General features: G+C 34.6%; 1 protein-coding gene across 6 annotated transcripts in view; it reads right to left on the reverse strand.

Moving 5' to 3' along the window:
• EVI5 (ecotropic viral integration site 5) overlaps window positions 1-17,964 on the reverse strand; it is a 223,668-nt gene that overhangs the window by 57,948 nt on the left and 147,756 nt on the right. For 5 of the 6 annotated variants that reach the window (XM_059926358.1, XM_059926351.1, XM_059926347.1 and 2 more), the window contains 4 exons: window positions 17,728-17,868; window positions 16,407-16,565; window positions 8,764-8,910; window positions 61-156 (listed from right to left, as the gene is read on the reverse strand). In XM_059926358.1, the coding sequence (XP_059782341.1) occupies window positions 61-156; window positions 8,764-8,910; window positions 16,407-16,565; window positions 17,728-17,868 (543 nt within the window). The remainder of the gene's footprint in view (window positions 1-60; window positions 157-8,763; window positions 8,911-16,406; window positions 16,566-17,727; window positions 17,869-17,964) is intronic. The other variant, XM_059926340.1, reaches the window with a different exon arrangement.

The raw sequence follows: 17,964 nt of genomic DNA on the forward strand, positions 1-17,964 counted from the left end.
AGAGGGAAGGGGAAATAACTGCATTATTTTTACATGTACTTTATTATTTTCATGTGTTACCTGGATTTCAAGCTCAGCAATGTGCTGCTGTAGTTCAGCCACAGCAGCTATGCTATCTGCTTCCCGGAGTCTCACAGCCATCACTTCTTCCTTGTTCTAGGGTGGTAAACAAAACAAACCAAAAATAAACCATATAATAAACCAAACCATTAATAAAACATAAACACTTGTAACATGCCTCAAATTTAGAAGGTGACAAATAAACCCATGATTAAATGAGAGAAAAAATGCCATTATATCCTGAACTTGGTATAAAATGAAGAATAAATGTATAGAATAGCATTCCATCTTTAAAACCACACATATATATATATATTGCTCAAACTTTTAAATTAAAAGTTAACTTAATTAAAACTATTAAAATTACTGGTGACTGTGAAAGCTGTTAATCTTTTAACCAAGAACAATTATTGAGAACTTTCAAACACGTAACTAGGACAACAGATTAACAGGAATATAAACACTAAGAGTATGTCAGCTAGATAATATTTTTAAAATTACATTTTTTCTGAGAAAATGAATTTTAATGAGTATTTATATTATACTACAAAGGAGAGTAATAGAAATTAGATTATATCATAATTCTAATCTTCCTAGGAAAAGCATAATATCAATTCTACCACTTCAAAATTTCAAAAATGAAAAGCTCTAAAATTGTATTCTACAATATCCATGCTAAATAATACTGATCCAGAAGTAACAAAATATGAAGAAAGACAGAGGAAAATGGGGTATACAAAAATATTTTGCTCCTTCACTAACTTCAGTTGAAATTTAGCAATCATTTAGTATCAAAAATGTGCACCATGGTGACCATAGGAGAAATTTAGCACCTGATAGTAACATAATATCAAAAATTTAAAAAAATACTAAATTCAGTAAAAATATAATAATTAAACTTTTAAATTAAAAAAAATATATTTTTTGCCGCAGAGCAACTAAGCTCGTGCACCACAACTACTGAGCCTGCACTCCAGAGCCTGCGCACCACAACTACTGAGCCCTCGTGCCACAACTACTGAAGCCCGTGCGCCTAGAGCCCATGCTCCGCAACAAGAGAAGCCACCTCAATGAGAAGCCCGCGCACCGCAACAAAGAGTAGCCCCCGCTCGCCACAACTAGAGAAAGCCTGCATGCAGCAACAAAGACCCAATGCAGCCAAAAATAAATAAATTTTAAAAATATATATATATTCAGACAAGTGTACACAATTATATGTACATCAAAACACCATTTACAATGGTAAAAAGTTGTAAATGACCCTACTGTGTAACAATAAAGAAACAGTTCACTCAAAAAAAATATATATGTATATGTTTTAATCTTAGATATTATACTGGTACTTCACTTCAGGCAAATACTGCTTTAAATATTTTGCCAATTTGTATATGGCCAGAAAGTGTAGTCTCTGTACCCAGTGCTGTGCTGGAAAGTGCTTAACAAACAGCTCTCAAGCAAGTGTGTGTACGTGTGCGTGTGTACACATGTGTTTGTATGTACATTTATTATATATTTTAATATAGACTGAAATAGATGTATAATATACAACACACAGTTAATAAGATATATAATGCTATTATAAATTCTATGTAGTCAATATACTCTCAGAGAATGCTTTCACTAATTTTTGCCTAACTATTGTATCCATAGGTCATCTACCACTGAAAATGAGGAAAGAGTGAAGTATGGATATGAACATTGGTTAATTTTTGTTCAAGTTATCTGATAACAGAATTACTATCATTTTGATAACAGTAATCAAACACTGAAAGAGGATTTCCTCAATATTTTTGTTCTATTCATAATGTAAAGACTAAAGATACAACACATTTTTAAGCTTTAATCTGCATTAACAGTCTAGAGCAGGAGTCAAAAACTTTTCCTTAAAGGGCCAGATAGTAAATAATTTTAGACTTGTGGGTCGTACAGTCTATCACAACTACTCTATCTGCCACTGGAGTGTGAAAGTGGCCATATACAATATATAAATGAATGGGAAAGGTTGTATTCCAATAAGACTTTATTTACAAAAACAGGCAGCCAGACAGATTTGGGATATGGGCTATAGTTTGCCAACTTCTGGTCTAGATAATCCACAAAACAATAAATCAAGCCCTGATTTGTAGTTTGCCAATTTATGTGGTGTAAATATTCCCATCATGGCTCCTTTCAAGTCGACATAACATTAGTGAACATTAATGAATATAACATGAGTAGCACACATTGGTATTTCCACTAAACAGATACAATAGGTATAAATAATCTCAAAAGCACAGATAATAGTAAAATGTAAAAATAATTAGGAAATGATGACGTTTGAGTATTTACTACCATAATTTGTCTAATCATGTTGAATAATTTAATTTTTAATATGGCTGTTTAACAAATGTGCCACAAAATTCCTGAAAATTTATTGGGGTGGCCAAAAAGTTCGTTCAGGTTTTTCCATAACATCTTGTAACAATCGGTTCTTGCAAGCCTTTACTAGCCAGCTCCAGCACACCACTGTGTCTATGTTTAATAAAGTTCAGATCTCTTTCTGTCACCCTCTAACTTTAAACACTTTAATGGTACTCCACAGATCTTGAGATAACAGGTTCTTTTACTGGTGTCCAAGATTCTATACGATTTGGCTCCCTATTTATCACTCTAGCTTCATATCTTACCAGTATTCCTCACCACACACTTCCCTCCAACTAGAATGAACTCCCTCAGTTCAAGCAAAAAACCTATTGTTCCTTTTCACTTTTGCTCTTCACATGAGCTATCCCCTTTGTCTAGTGAACTCTGTTGCCTTTCCTTGACTAATTCCTACATATCCTTAAGGTCTCAGCTTAATCATTCCTTAGTTAGCTTTGCTTGAACCATAACCTTAACACTAAACGCCCATTATAGTATTCTATATACCTCCTCAATCATAGCACTACTCATACTGCATTGTAATGGTGTGTTTGTCTATATCCTTTGCTAAGAGAAAGCCCCTTGAGGACAGTGATCTCTCTCCAACAGCCAGCACTACCTTGCAACCATGTGAGTGGGACACCTAAGAAACCTCATCCTTTAGCTTTAGCTAAACCTTTAGATGACTGTAGCCTCATGAGACTCTCAATCAGAACCACTTGATTAAGCTGCTCCTGAATTTCTGATCCACAGAAACCCTGGGATATTAGTAGTTACTGCTATTTTAAGCCACTAAGTTTTAGAGGTAATTTGTTAAATAGCAATAATAGATAACTAATACATTTATACTCTACTAATTTTAACATTGTATAAAAATATTATATCCATCAAGTAAAAAAACAAAAATTTGGGCATCAATTTTCTCCCAATTTTCCCCCTCTCCAATCCAATCACCAAGTCTCTACAAAAATGCTGAACTGATCTACTCTGCTTTAGTACCACTGCCAACACCTGAGCCCAGGCTAGCAACTCTGTCTTGTATTCAGTACTATCAACTGATGATCTCATATCAAATCCCTCTCCAACCCCGCCTCAAATCCATCTCCACACACAGTGGCACATATGTTCTTTTAAAAAATAATTACATTAATTGCTACAAGCATTATCCCCTAATAAATGCTAAAATTAGTTGCTGAGGGACTTCCCTGGTGGCACAGTGGTTAAGAATCCACCTGCCAATGCAGGGGACATGAGTTCAAGCCCTGGTCCGGGAAGACCCCACATGCCGCGGAGCAACTAAGCCCGTGTGCCACAACAACTGAGCCCGTGTGCCACAACTACTGAAGCCCACATGCCTAGAGCCCGTGCTCCACAACAAGAGAAGCCACCACAATGAGAAGCCTGTGCACCGCAACGAAGAGTAGCCCCCGCTCGCCACAACTACAGAAAGCCCTCATGCAGCAACGAAGACCCAACACAGCCAAAAATAAATAAATTAAATAAATAAATAAATAAATAAATAAATAAATAAATAAATAAATAAAATGAAATAGAATTAGTTGCTGAAACCTTAAGGATATTTGCATAAACTCAAAATAGTTCCTACAAATACTTATTAATTATTGTACTACTCTGGTGTTCTTAACCCATGCCCCCAAGTTCTTTGATACTCTCTCCTTCAGGAGTTGTGGCTCAATGCCCTTTCCCCCACTCAGACCATTGTCTAGACTTAGTAACTTGCTTGTAAGGACAGAATATGAGGGGGAAAAAGCTTTGTAGTAGAGAAAGCTGGCAGATACCAACTCAATCAAATGACCAAAGTTAACAGCACTAGATGTAAGACATATCAAGACAGTATGTCCCTGATATGATGCACTGAGAAAGACACTTCACCTCTGTATACTTTCCTAAAATACATAACCTTGGTCAAAGCATGAGAAAACATACGACAATCCCAAACTGAGAGACTTCTACAAAATACCTCACAAGTATTCTTCAATAGTCAAAGTAATGAGAGATAAGAAAACACTGAGAAACTGTTGCAGATCAAAGAAGAATGAGACACTATGGGGAAATCTGAATAAAGTCTGTAATTTAGTAATAACATTATACCAATGTTCATTTCTTAGTACTGATAAATGCATCATGGTTATGTAATATGTTAAAATTAGGAGGGGCTGATTAAAGGGTATATGGGAACTCTGTACTATCTTTGCCACTTCACTGTAAACATAAAATTACTTCAAAATTAAAAGTAAAAAAACTGAAGCAAATATAGCAAATCAAAAAATATATCATGTTTCTTTCCTGCTTAAGACCTTTTAGTGGCCTCCCACAGCATTTAAGAGTAAAACTCAAACTTGTTACCATGGCCTATAAAAATCTACATAGTAAGAAGTGGAGTCCTAGCTTACCTCCCTGACTTTATCTCATTCAGCTCTGCATTATACATGAGACTCAGCAACCAAATTCTTTCCTGCTTTTGGGTCTTGAACTCTGACCCTTTTCATGCAAAGATCTTCCTCCCACTCTTCATATGGCTGGTTCTTTCTTACTCTTCAGGTCCCAGCTCTGCTACCATCTCCTGGCATTCAATCTTAATTACCATTTCCCCTAACCTCCCACTCTATAGTACATCATTACTAACGATCTTTCCAATTTTTTACTTATTGTCTCACTAAACATTATGTCCACTTTCTCCATTACAGTATCCCCAATGCCTACAACAAAAACCAACAAATAGAAGACACCCAAATATCTGACAAATATGTACTGATAGATGCCATCATTCTTTAAAGTCTCATAATCTCACCTCTTCCCACCCCTATTTGAAAATCCCTGTCTTAGAACATATAAATTATATCTATTTAAAATGAAAAGATTTGGTTACACAATTTGTAAGTATCATGATGAAGAAACAGGTACTATCATGTCCTGCAGGTCAAAGTACAAAATGGTACAACCCTAAGCGGGGTAATTTGACAAAATCTATGAAAGTACAATTGACCAAACAATCAAATTTACAGCAATTTATCCTTCAGGAATGTGTAGATATACTTCTATACATCTGAAATTATGTATGTACAAAGTTATTCACTATACACTGCTGGTAGTAGCAAAACACTGGGAACAACCCATGTGCCCATCAATAAGGACCTAGTTAAGTATACTACAGTATATGCATGCAATGGAAAACAATGTACCTTAGAAACTAATGAGGAGATTCTTTAAGCACTGATAATTGAAAGCTCTACAAAACATACCAACAAAAAAAAAGCAAAAAGTAGAATATATTACTGTCTGCTAACTTTCACATAAGAAAGTGAGAAGAAGTATACACTTTTAATTGTATAAAAGTGTATACTTTTAAAAGTATACACTTCTAATTGTTAGTATCTGCCTAAAAGAAACTCTAAAAGAACTTACCAGAAAATAATAAAAGCAGTTACCTGGGAAAAAAATAAAAGGGTATGTGGTAGGGTCAGTAAAAGAATAAAAGGGGAATGCTTTCATTTATATTTAGTTTAAAAATATCAAAGCATTATGAAAAAATGTGTAAGTATTAAGCTACTAAAATTTATATGAGGGACTTCCCTGGTGGTCCAGTGGCTAAGACTCCATGCTCCCAATGCAGGGGGCCCAGGTTCGAACCCTGGTCAGGGAACTAGATCCCACAAGCTGCAACCAAAGAGCCCGCATGCCGCAACGAAGATCCCGCGTGCGGCAGCGAAGACCCCGTGTGCCGCAACGAAGACCCGACGCAGCCAAATAAATAAATATTTAAAAAATAAATAAGCAAATAAAATGTATATGAAATATAAGCAAGAGTTTAATTTCTTCTTTTTTTCTTCCTATCATTATTCCATATATGCACAATATTATAATCATAGTATAATACTTTGCTCAGCTTTCCTCACTTAACATTATTTATTACACAGTTTTGTAAGTTTGTATATGAATAGAGAATATAAAATCTTTCTATAATCTTCAAATTCAGATTTATGTAGGAATCCTACAATCTTATTACTGAAATCCTGAGGGCCAGGTGTGTTACGGAATTTCAGATTTTTTAGACTTTCTAAGAGTAGTAAGGTGCATAAACCAAACATTAGTACTCTCCAGTGGGATCTGAGGCAGCATCCATAATGAAAGAGTATGCTCAATGCTTAACACAATGAAGCAGTGAAGTATAAATACCCACACCAAGTGGGATAAATAAAAATTATAAATGGCTGTAAATTAATTCAAATGTGGTTTTGCTTCCAAATGGATTTGTGTGAAATTTATGAAAAAGTTTAGGTTTCAGTGTTTTGCATTTTCGTATTGGGGGTCTTAGACTTGTACTGTTTCATCTTTAAGTGCGAACATTCAAATTCAGTTATAGAGGGAAAATAACACTAATATTAAAAACAGTATCCTGACATATTTTACATCAATGAAAATAACATGAGCTTTAATAATTACTTATCAGCAAATCATAAGCTATAATCATATAAAACTAAATGAAAATGAATCAGATTTATATAACTGAAGGACTAGCTCCCTTGAAAAAGTTAGGTTTGTTGCTGAATTGTTCCAACATGACAAAGTAAAATACGTACACTTAACCAGAATGTACTAGATGCTAGGGTGACAATTAACACTGATCATTCTTGAAATCTGCAAAAGGCATGAAAAAGATTGAATAAATCAATATACACCTTTAACATGGGGGAGGTCTCAGAGTCAGCATCTGTAACATACTTTACAAAGGTATTAATGAAAAGTTAAAATTAAATAAAATCTCATGATCGGTTCTGAAAATTCGGAATCTGAGCCCATTATTTAGATAAATTCAAAGAAAACAATTATTTTCATCAGCAAACTCCCCAAATATTTATTTCCAAAGAATACTTTACTTTGATTAAAAGGTGCTAAGGCATTTGAGAAGCAATATTAAATCCAGTAACAGTGTTAACAACATGTTTAAAGGAAAACTTATACCAATAATAAAAGACTAAATTTAATTCTTTATTAAAAGTAAGTCAGCACAGACACTATAGCACCAAAAAACTCTAACAGATATTAGTATGATAAATCAAATTGATGTAACCTCATGTCACATCATTTTATTTTTAAATTAGTCTAGGGAATTCCCTGGCAGTCCAGTGGTTAGGACTTGGCGCTTTCACTGCTGTGGCCCAGGTTCAATCCCTAGTCCAGGAACTAAGATCCCACAAGCTGCACGATGAGGCCAAAAATAAAAGCCTAGTCACATCCTTCAAGAGGCACTACTCTTATGTCAGTACAAACTTCAGTACTGCCTACAGATTTCTGTCAGTGTAAATTGTAAGAGCCATGCATATTTATTAGGATGTAATTTCATCTCTGGATTTCAGTGACACTGATAAACCACTCAAGCTTCACTCTTGGTTTTTAATGACACCAGAACAAGTTGATGGAATTACAGCTTTATATGTGCCATTGAAAGTCTTATTTCTTATCATAGAATAATAAGGCTGGAATCTTTAAAGGGCATCATTCCTACTATCTTACCATGGAAAGATGGATGTCTAGTTTATTTTTAAAATCCTATTACTTGCCCTCAGTAATCCATTCTCATGTTCACACCACAGTCTTCTCTTTAGTTATTTCACACACACACACACACACACACACACACACACACACAGTCCCTCTCCTTCCACCCCAATTTCCCAACCTCCCCTTCTCTCTCACCATTATTATATTGTAAATTCATTAAAGGAAAAAATGTACTTGCATTCAAAAACTTTTCCATGTTTTACGAATCTAAACACTTCACAAAAAATTTAAAAACTGATCAAAATAGCAATGTGAAATGTACACAGTTTTCCCAACCCATTGGTACACGCACACCTCTTTTGCTCTCTACTCTAGCCAGAAAACATATATCAATATTGACAGCCCGCCAATAAGGTACCAATAAAAGCAGAGTTGCCCCAACCTTTCTAAATTACCTATGTTTTTGGTTGAGACATTAAAAGCTTCGGTTTTAAAGGACTATAGGTAAAAAGAGATACCAATCTTCAACCACTTGGTTAACTTAATTTCCTGCACTGGCATTTAACCAAGTGGTTGAAAATGAAGTTTCCTGCCTGAAATCCACCCAGAGCAAGATGAGCTAACCTGGCCTGAAAGCAACTGCCAAAGTAAGTTCAGGAAAAGTAGGAAATAAGACTAGCTCTTTTTTGGTTTTATGATAACGTACTCAATGATGAGACAAAAACAAAAAAAGTATTATTATATTGACAAAAACACAAACTTGCTAAATGATATATTTACCTTGCATTCAATCTCTGCTTGTTTGCGCTTTGCTTCACTTAATTGGGTAAGTAGTCCTTTGTTCTGTGCAGAAAGATACTGCACCTTCTCCTGTAGATTGATCACCTCTTGTTCTGCTCTTCGAAGATGATTACTATTGATCTGGTTCTAATAATTAAAAATATAAATACTCAGAGTATAGATAAAAGGCCTGAAAAAACTTATAAATTTCTACCTATGCATATTATGCCTCAACAATATTCTTAATATTATTATTAGTTACAGGCCTATTTTATTCAACAAATAGTTAAATACGTAAAAAAAATTATAAAACTGCTTTAAGAATCAAGTCATCCAAAAGGATGCATAAGGTTCATATTAGAAATTCTCACTAGCGGTCCATTTACCATTTATACAATAAATATCTATAAACTATAAGGATGTTTACATAGAACTTGTAGGTATTAATTTCTGAAATAGGCAATATGGTATAAAATAGATGTGATACAATGAATTTAACTCCCTTTTCCAGTTCCCAAAAGAAAGCACAGACTGATCAAAAGGTATCATCACCACTTACTGGACTGTAAACTTTTTGATGTCAAAAAATGTATCACATGAACTTCTACACTCCTAAAATGTACATAGCACAGTCTGTTTTTATGGAGGATGGACTGGTTTTGAATTCTGGCTTGCTATTTGGTGAGTAAGCAAATTAGTTAATACCTAGTTTCTATTTCCTCATTTGAAAAATGTATGTAAAAATATTATCTATTTCTCATTTGGTTGTCTTTAGAATTAAATGAGATAATACATGTTAACAGAGCTTAATATATAGTAAGAACTCAATACATGCTAGCTGCTTAGTGTATTATAAATATAGGACATGATAAAAAAATAGATCTTTCATTTATTTATTTATTTTTATTGAAGTATATAGTTGATTTACAATGTAGTTTTAGTTTCCGGTGTACAGCAAAGTGATTCAGTTTTTTATATATGTATTCTTTTTCATATTCTTTTCCATTATGGTTTATTACAGGATATTGAATATAGTTCCCTGTGCTGTACAACAGGATCTTGTTATAGATCTTGAATTTACTGACACGAGGTAGTTTTCACATTCAGGCCTGACCCAGCTTGAATTCTCTCAACCCTAAATCACTCTATTAGAGGCCTGAAAGAAACAGTATGGATTTTCACAACCAAAGACAGGCAAAATTAGGCTCTTCATTTAACCGTTCTTCAACTTTGGTCAAGTTAACTAATGCCATCAAATTATAGTACACTGATAGAACCGTAGATATTACTGCTTGTCTTTTAAGGCTGTGTTTTGAGAATTATGTGAGAAAAGTTTATGGAAGGAGTTCTCACCTAATGCCTGAAATTTAAGACATTTAATAAATACTCAGTTGTTACTATTATTAAACCTATTCTATCTCACTCTATGAAAATGATCCTGCCTCCTGTTTTAATTTTAAAATCTGGATCATCCAATAGATTTAAGCTCTAAAACTTTCTACCACTTCCAGGTTTCTTCATCTTCACTACTCACCTTCCTGACTCACAGAAGAAATGCCTCCTTCCTAAGACCATCCTCTACGTCACCCCCTTCTTTCTCACTTTCAATCAATGAACACTGTCTGTCTACAAAATTAAGAGTGAACTTCTTAGTACTGTATTCAGAATGTTCCACAACCTCTTTTTACTGTCTTACCTCCTACCATTAAGACAAATAACTATACTTCAGAGGGACACACCTTCAACATAAGCTGCAAAGAATTCCCACAGACAAAACTCCTCCCTACACCCCTGAATACCATTCCACGATCCAAAATTACAAAACAAAACACTCACACATAAACAAAATCCAAGAATTGACTATGAGTGAGAAATGGTAGACAAAAAAATAAATAAATAGCAAGAATAGATTTTTAAGAACTCTAGATAGTAAAATAATCACATAAGGACTTTATACAAAATAGTTTATGTTTAAAATTATTAGACATAGACATAAAAAGAGGAAGCAAAAACATAAACAAAGAACAGGTCACTGTCAAAAAAAATTCAGCAAATTTGAAAAATAACCAAATATAATTTTTAAAATTAACAGACAGGGCTGTTAAAAATTCAATATAAGGGTTAAACAGGAGATTAGACACACTGAAGAAACAATTAGTGTCCCAGAAGATGTTGAGACACAGAAAAGAGAATAAGGGGGTATAAAATACACCTATTAGGTGTTGCCGGATAAAATATACCTAACAGGCGCTGCAGAAAAAAAAGTGAGACACGATGGCCTAAGAAGATGGTAATAGCTGGGAATCTTTTACAACAACTACTACATATGAATCTACAGCTCAGGAAGCACGACTAGTCCCAAACAGGATAAATATCAACATAAATAAAGCCTCATCAAAATACATTATAACAAAACTTACAAAATGCTAAAGAAAAGAAGAGGCAAATTAAGGGAAAAACTGAGTATCTGTGAAGGCGGAAAGTGAAATATCCAGCAGACATCTCAACAGGAAAAATTGGTAGTGCTTAAAAAAAAATTCATCCTATAAAAGTATACTCAGCTAACAACATACAAGAGTGAGAGAAAAGTACATTTATTTTAAGAAAGTGAGAGAGTTTACAACTCATGATCGAAACTGGAAAGAAACTGTGATAAAAGTAAGAAGAGAGCAAAAAATTGGCATGCAAGTAGACAAAGCCACAGGAGTACTGACTCCATAAAACAATAATAATGCCTAGGAATTTGGAGATATAAAAAAATTACAATAATCGTAAGATGTAAGAAGAACACATGAGTTATTCTAAGGCCCTTATATAGTTTGGAAGAATGACAGAGATAATTACTAACTTTAGACTTTGTTCAGTCAGGCAAGCATTTTCTTCCTATTTTTTTTTCTTCAGGTAATAAACACTAATAAAAAAGAAAAGGAATTATAAAAGTCAAACTAATAGAAGGAGAAAGAAAAAACTAAATCCAATAAAAAGCAAGAAAGGAAGAAAACACATGGAAAGAAAGAAGAAACAGAATACAAAATAAAATAATTTCAAATACATCAGAATAAAGACTTTCTATTTCTGATTGGGGATGTAGAGAATCAGAAAGAACATTGCTTCCACCTTTTCAATTAAAAAAAAAAAAAGCCAGCCAAACTCTAAGTTCATGACCAATGTTGAACCCAGAGAGGTGAGGTCACAGGACAACCAACTAGCTCAAAATCTAAGAGACAGGGCAGATGCTGCTAGAAGCTGTTAAGAATAATTCAGCTAGAATAAACACTGAATTGGTGGAGCTCAAGTGTGGGCTGGCTAGAGAGTGTGGAGCCCGTGGGGAGAACAGAGTGCACAAACTCTTACACACTTTTCCCTCATGGACCCCAACAGGTACACACAAAAAAGACTGGTGAGAGTCCTGAGAAAGAGATCTCCATGGTACAGGCCGCAGGGAGGGGGAAAGCAGCTGATATGTGAGGGGCACTAATCCTTGCTTATCTCTACAGAACAAAAGGTTTAATCTGCTTGGAGCAGGACAACAAATATTGTTGTCTCTGGGGCACAGGGAAAACCAGTGCATCTGGGGGAGGGGCAGGACTATAGCTTGGGGGTAGGACAGGAGCACTAATGAGGCCAAACACCCCAGATCCAGGGACATGATGCAGCCTAAGACTAAGGCTTTATCAGAACAATAGGGCAGAAGTGTTCTCTGACCCTCCATTTCCTGTAACAAGTAACAGTGGAATACTGCTGGGGACTGACCTCCCCTGAAGTACTGTACAAAGGGAAGACCTAAAGATGTTAAGAAAACCCTTTGGCAAACCAGCCCCTGATCTAAAAATAAGATATTGCTAGAGGAATTTGAAGCCCGTGGTGCAATGAGGGTAACCACAGAAACAACAAACCTCAAACCAGCCCAACTCCTGACTATATTAACTCAAATCCCCCACATTAAAGACCTAGTAGAAGGAAAGATGTACCCATTTCCAGGCAAGAAACTATTTACCTTAGTCTACTGTCCTACACAAGATACACAACTAGTTTTCAACAAAAAATTACACAGCATAGGAAAAGGTAAAAGAAAAAACACTTCCAAGAGACAAAGCAATCAACAGAACCAGCCTCATATATGACACAGATATTGAAATTATCTGACAGGGAATTTAAAATAAGGGGTCTATGGGAAAGGTGAAAAATATGCAACATCAGATAGGTAATATCAGCAAAGAAATGAAAACTATAAGAATTAAACAGAAATACTAGAAGTAAAAAACACAGTAACAGGTGTAAAGAATGCCTTCAACAGCTCATCAGACAACTCACAAATTGGAGGAAAGAATCAGTACACTTAGTGATAAATCAAGAGAAATATGTCAGTCAATAGAAACTGAAATACAAAGAGAAAAAATAATGGGAGGGAAAAGAATAGAGCATCCAACAGTTGCTGGACAACATCAAACAATCTAACATAAGTGTAAGTGGAATCCCTGAAGAAGAGAGTGTGGGAGAAGAAATATGTGATGAAATAATGACCAAGAAATTTCCAAATTTCATGGCAGTCACAAATTCACAGGTCCCAGAAGCTCAAGAAAAAAACAAAGCAAAAATCACATCAAGTCAAATTATATTTCCCTAGGAAACTGCCCATTTCATCTAAATACTCAAATTTCAAATGTATCACTTAAACTTGTTCAGAGCATGTTTTTAAAAAATATTTTCACTGGATCTATATTTATGTCCCTTTTTCTCATTCCTAATAGTGTTTATTTGTGCCTTCTTTCTTTTCTTAAAAATTCTGGAAGAAGTTTACCACCTCTTACAGCACCAGACTCAAGAAGAAACAGAAAACCTGAAAAGATCTATAACCCTTCAACAACTAGGATCAATAATTATTACACCCACAAAACAAAACAAAAAGATAAGACTGTTTAAAGGAATGAATTCCAGGGACTTCCCTGGTGGTCCAGTGATCCGTGCTTCCACTGGAGGGGGCACAGGTTCAATCCCTGGTCGAGAAACTAAGATCCCACATACCGCCTGGCCCCCCAAAAAATGGAATGAATTCCAGCAAATATTCAAGTAATGGGTAATTTCAATCTTACATAAAACTTCTGAGAACAGAAAAAGTTAAATACAACCCAACTCATTCACCCAGCTTACCTTGGTGCCAAAACCAGATAAAAGTCTCCCCCACAAGGAAAATTATAGTACAATCTAATTTAGGTACAAAAAAATCTAAATTATGAAAACCTGATTCCTGCAATGGGAATATGTTGTGTATGTCTCTGTGTCTGCATTCCATATTACAAACTTGTTCTTTAGCATTTTGATAACTGTACCTCAATATTACTGGTTTTCTTTGGAATCCTATGTATTTTATGCATTAAAAAACATTATTTTGAGATGGGGTCCATAGGTTTCAGACTGCCAAAGGGGTTCATGGCACACAAAAAAGATAAGAACCCCTGTACTAAAGAAATTCTTAGAGATATACACAAGAAAACATGCAAGAATGCTCAGAGCAGCCCTGTGTGTAATAGCAAAAATCGGTACGAAGAGGAAAGTGGCTCCATAAACCAAGGACTTTTCTAAAAGTCATTAAAATGAAAGAACTGGAGCTACATGTATCATCAAGGACCTATGTCTTAATCTGGATGCTGGATACATGGGTGTTTGATGTAATATTCTTTAGATGACTAATACAGCATTAACATCACACGACACTATCTGTATTTATTTTCCTCACTTTGCAATGAGAAAACTTCATGGGTCATCACCAGTACATGCACTGACATTTAGGAGCCACGCTCATTAGTCAGGCACAGTGCAAAATACAGATTCCTTAGGAAGCCTTTCTCCAAACCACCAAGTTGGAATTAACTGTCCTGTCCTATTCTCCATAGAAATTTCTATCTAACTCTCTACTTACAAATTTCTGAATTATATATTGCTTCCAGCTGTACTGAGATATAATTAACATATAGCACTGTATAAGTCTAAGGTGTACAGCATAATAACTTGACTTACATATATTACGAAATGATTACCACAGTAAATTTAGTTAACCTTGATTATCTCATATAGTGACTTATATTAAATACAGTTTGTGCATGCCTGATTTCTCAAGTGTAAGATCTTTGATGGCTGCATACTGCTTTGTAGTCACAAGTTCCCAAAACCACATTTGCTGAGTTTGATCCATTTACCTACAGTCACTCTGAAATAAATCCTGAACACTGGCTTAAAAGTTGTATTTGCGTCTTTAATATCTATACTGAGATAAAATCTGATTATAAAAATAAAACTTACCGTCACAAAGCTGGACTTCTACTTTTCATAATCTTACTGTTATTTTTAATTACAATGAATACAAGAAAATAACTTTGAACAATGTAAAACAAGATATATTTAATCTAAAGGATTTACATATCCACGTTACCATGTTCAAGTTGGGATAATCATTTTTTTTAATATCTTCTATGTATTTTTAATTTTTTTATTGAGGCATAGTTGACATATTAGTTACAGGTATACAACGTAGTGACATATAAATGCCATATGGTATGGCATTTATATACATTGCAAATTGATCACCACAGTAAGTCTGATAACATCACTGTCCAAAGTTATTGCAATATTATTGACAATATTCCCTATGCTGTATATTATATCCCCATGAAAACTATTTTATAATTGGAAGTTTGTACCTTTTAATCCCCTTTACCTATTTCTCCCAACCCCAATCCTTCTCCCCTCTGATGAACATCAGTTTGTTCTCTCTATGTATGAGTGTGTTTGGGATAATCATTTTGCAGTAAGTATACAGAATGATATATGAGTTAACTATGCCCCCTACTGACTGAATAAGTATTTTGAAAACTGAATAACATTACAGAGAATAAAGAATATAGTCCACACAGATGTACCACATAAAAACCAAATGTACCAAAGGTACTTTTATAATGTAAATGGATTACATAAAAAGGACTTTGCAGATCTTAAGTCAAGCATATTTGAGATAAGATTTATTAGAGAAAAGGGGACTTGAGAAGAAAGAAGTGTAATTTTGGAAATGACTGCTCAGAGTCACCACATTACACAACTTTAGGAAGCATCATTCACATTATATTCTACATCAGTGGTTCTCAACCAGGGGCAATTTTGCCCCCCAGGGGACATTTGGCAATGTGTGGAGATGCTCTCGGCCATCACAATGTGGCAGGGGCGTGGTGCTACTGAGTAGAGGGTAGAGGGATACGGAAGTTCGTAGAGAGGCCAGGGATGCTGCTAAACATACTACAGTGCACAGCCCAGTCTCACAATAAAGAATTAACTGGTCCCAAATGTTAATATTGTTGAGGTTAAGAAATTTTGCTCAACGTGAGTATTCCCTTTCAGGTTGTACAACAACGAAACAAAGTCATATAGAGTTTTATGACTTGTTTAAACTTTGTTGAAAGAGCCAAAGAAGATATCAAATCTCCGCTGTCAAGGAATACAGTTTTAGCCCTTTTTATCTGGGCTAGAAAACTGCAGTCTAGATAGTTTCATCTGTCCACCTTTTGGCTCTGTTCTAAGGATGATACAATTTGTGCATAAACTTTTAATGGGCTAACAGTATTTTTTAAAGCTATTAGGCTTTCCCGTTATACCTGTGTTTCCATTTCCATCATCCTTTGTTTTATTTCTTTTATTTCTGCCTGTGTTTCAGCTTCTCTAAGTCGAATGGTCATCAGTTCATCTTGTAACTCATTCACAGCATTTTTCTTAGGTGGGTCTTTCCATCTCCCAGTAGTACGAGCTAAGTGGCGCTGAAATATAAAAAATTAGATCGCAACAAATATTCCCAGTATTACAGTAAGAGCCAACTTAACGAAGCACTTATTTCAGGCCCAGTACTGTATAAGGCACTTTATATGAATCATTTTATTTAATCCCCAGAAAATCTTAAAAGTTAAACACTATTATTTTCAATATAGAGGTAGGAAAATGGAAATGGTGAGTAAGTAACTTCAGAAAGGTCACACAGCCAGTAAGTGGCAGATCTGGGATATAAACTCAGATATAGTTCAAATTTTTTTTATATTGTGGATTAATTATTGTAAAGAATACATTTTTCACCCCAATTTTTTTTCTGAGAGATTTTTGCATTATTTTGTAATGAAATCCCAAGAAAAGGGGAAAATTGGGCCCTTCATGAATTAAGGAAACAATATTAGAAGAGCAGTGTTCTCAAAATATCTGTGGTGAAGGACAGTTTTGTTTCATTTGTTTCTAATTTCTAATGCCACCTGATACTTCTTAAAAAAAAAAAAAGCCATGGCAACATAAAGGAATGACTTCAGTCTTTGCTAGATGCATCCCCCATCCCAAATTCATACCAAGATCACTATTCTGAAAAGATGTGTCGTTTTTTTTTTCTTTCCTCTCTCCCTTCTGTCTTATAGATTCTGGGTTTTTTTTTTTTTTTTTTGCTACTTATCAATAGTTTCCCTCATATGTGAATAAATTTGTGGGCATATAACTAACTAAATGTCTGTTTTATTTTGTGGGAAAACCATTTTCAAAAGAAGTTACAAATTCATAAACAAATTTATATTGATGTCACCCTTCTGATGTTTCATACTGACCAATGAATTTAATATCAACAGGAGAAGAAATAAGTACTATATAAAGAAGTATTTTCTTTTAGTTCTTTAGAGAAAGTTACACAAATCACAATGGTATACCAACACAACAAAAATATGACTTGATCTCTATTTTATCTTTTATTTACTTATAAGAATCAGAAAGGGAGAAAAAGCTTAAAGGTACTTTCAATTTATAAAAGCTCTCAGTTCTGTATATTAAACAGGGTCTTTCTCACTTCAAACTCAGATCCTAGTGTTGGTCATTAACTACTTCAAATTCACACAAAATGGATATTCAGGTTTTACCTTTCTTTTTTAAAGCACACAAAATATTTTGACATACCTGCCAGTGTTCCTCTAAATCCTTGACTTGTTGTCTAAGTTCTTTTAAACCCATAATAGCTTCTGCCTCTCTCAGTTTCACAGCAATGAGTTCCTCCTGAAGCCTTGCAATGTTATTCTCATCAGGAAAGGAGTTGTTTCTCTAAAGCAAGAGAAAATTTAATTGGGGATTTTTTTAAATTTAAAGAATAAAATACAGCATATATAACAATAAAATATAGCAAAATAATGAGCTGTT

The sequence above is a fragment of the Balaenoptera ricei genome, chromosome 1 (genome assembly GCF_028023285.1).
Source record: "Balaenoptera ricei isolate mBalRic1 chromosome 1, mBalRic1.hap2, whole genome shotgun sequence".
NCBI classification, from domain to species: domain Eukaryota; kingdom Metazoa; phylum Chordata; class Mammalia; order Artiodactyla; family Balaenopteridae; genus Balaenoptera; species Balaenoptera ricei.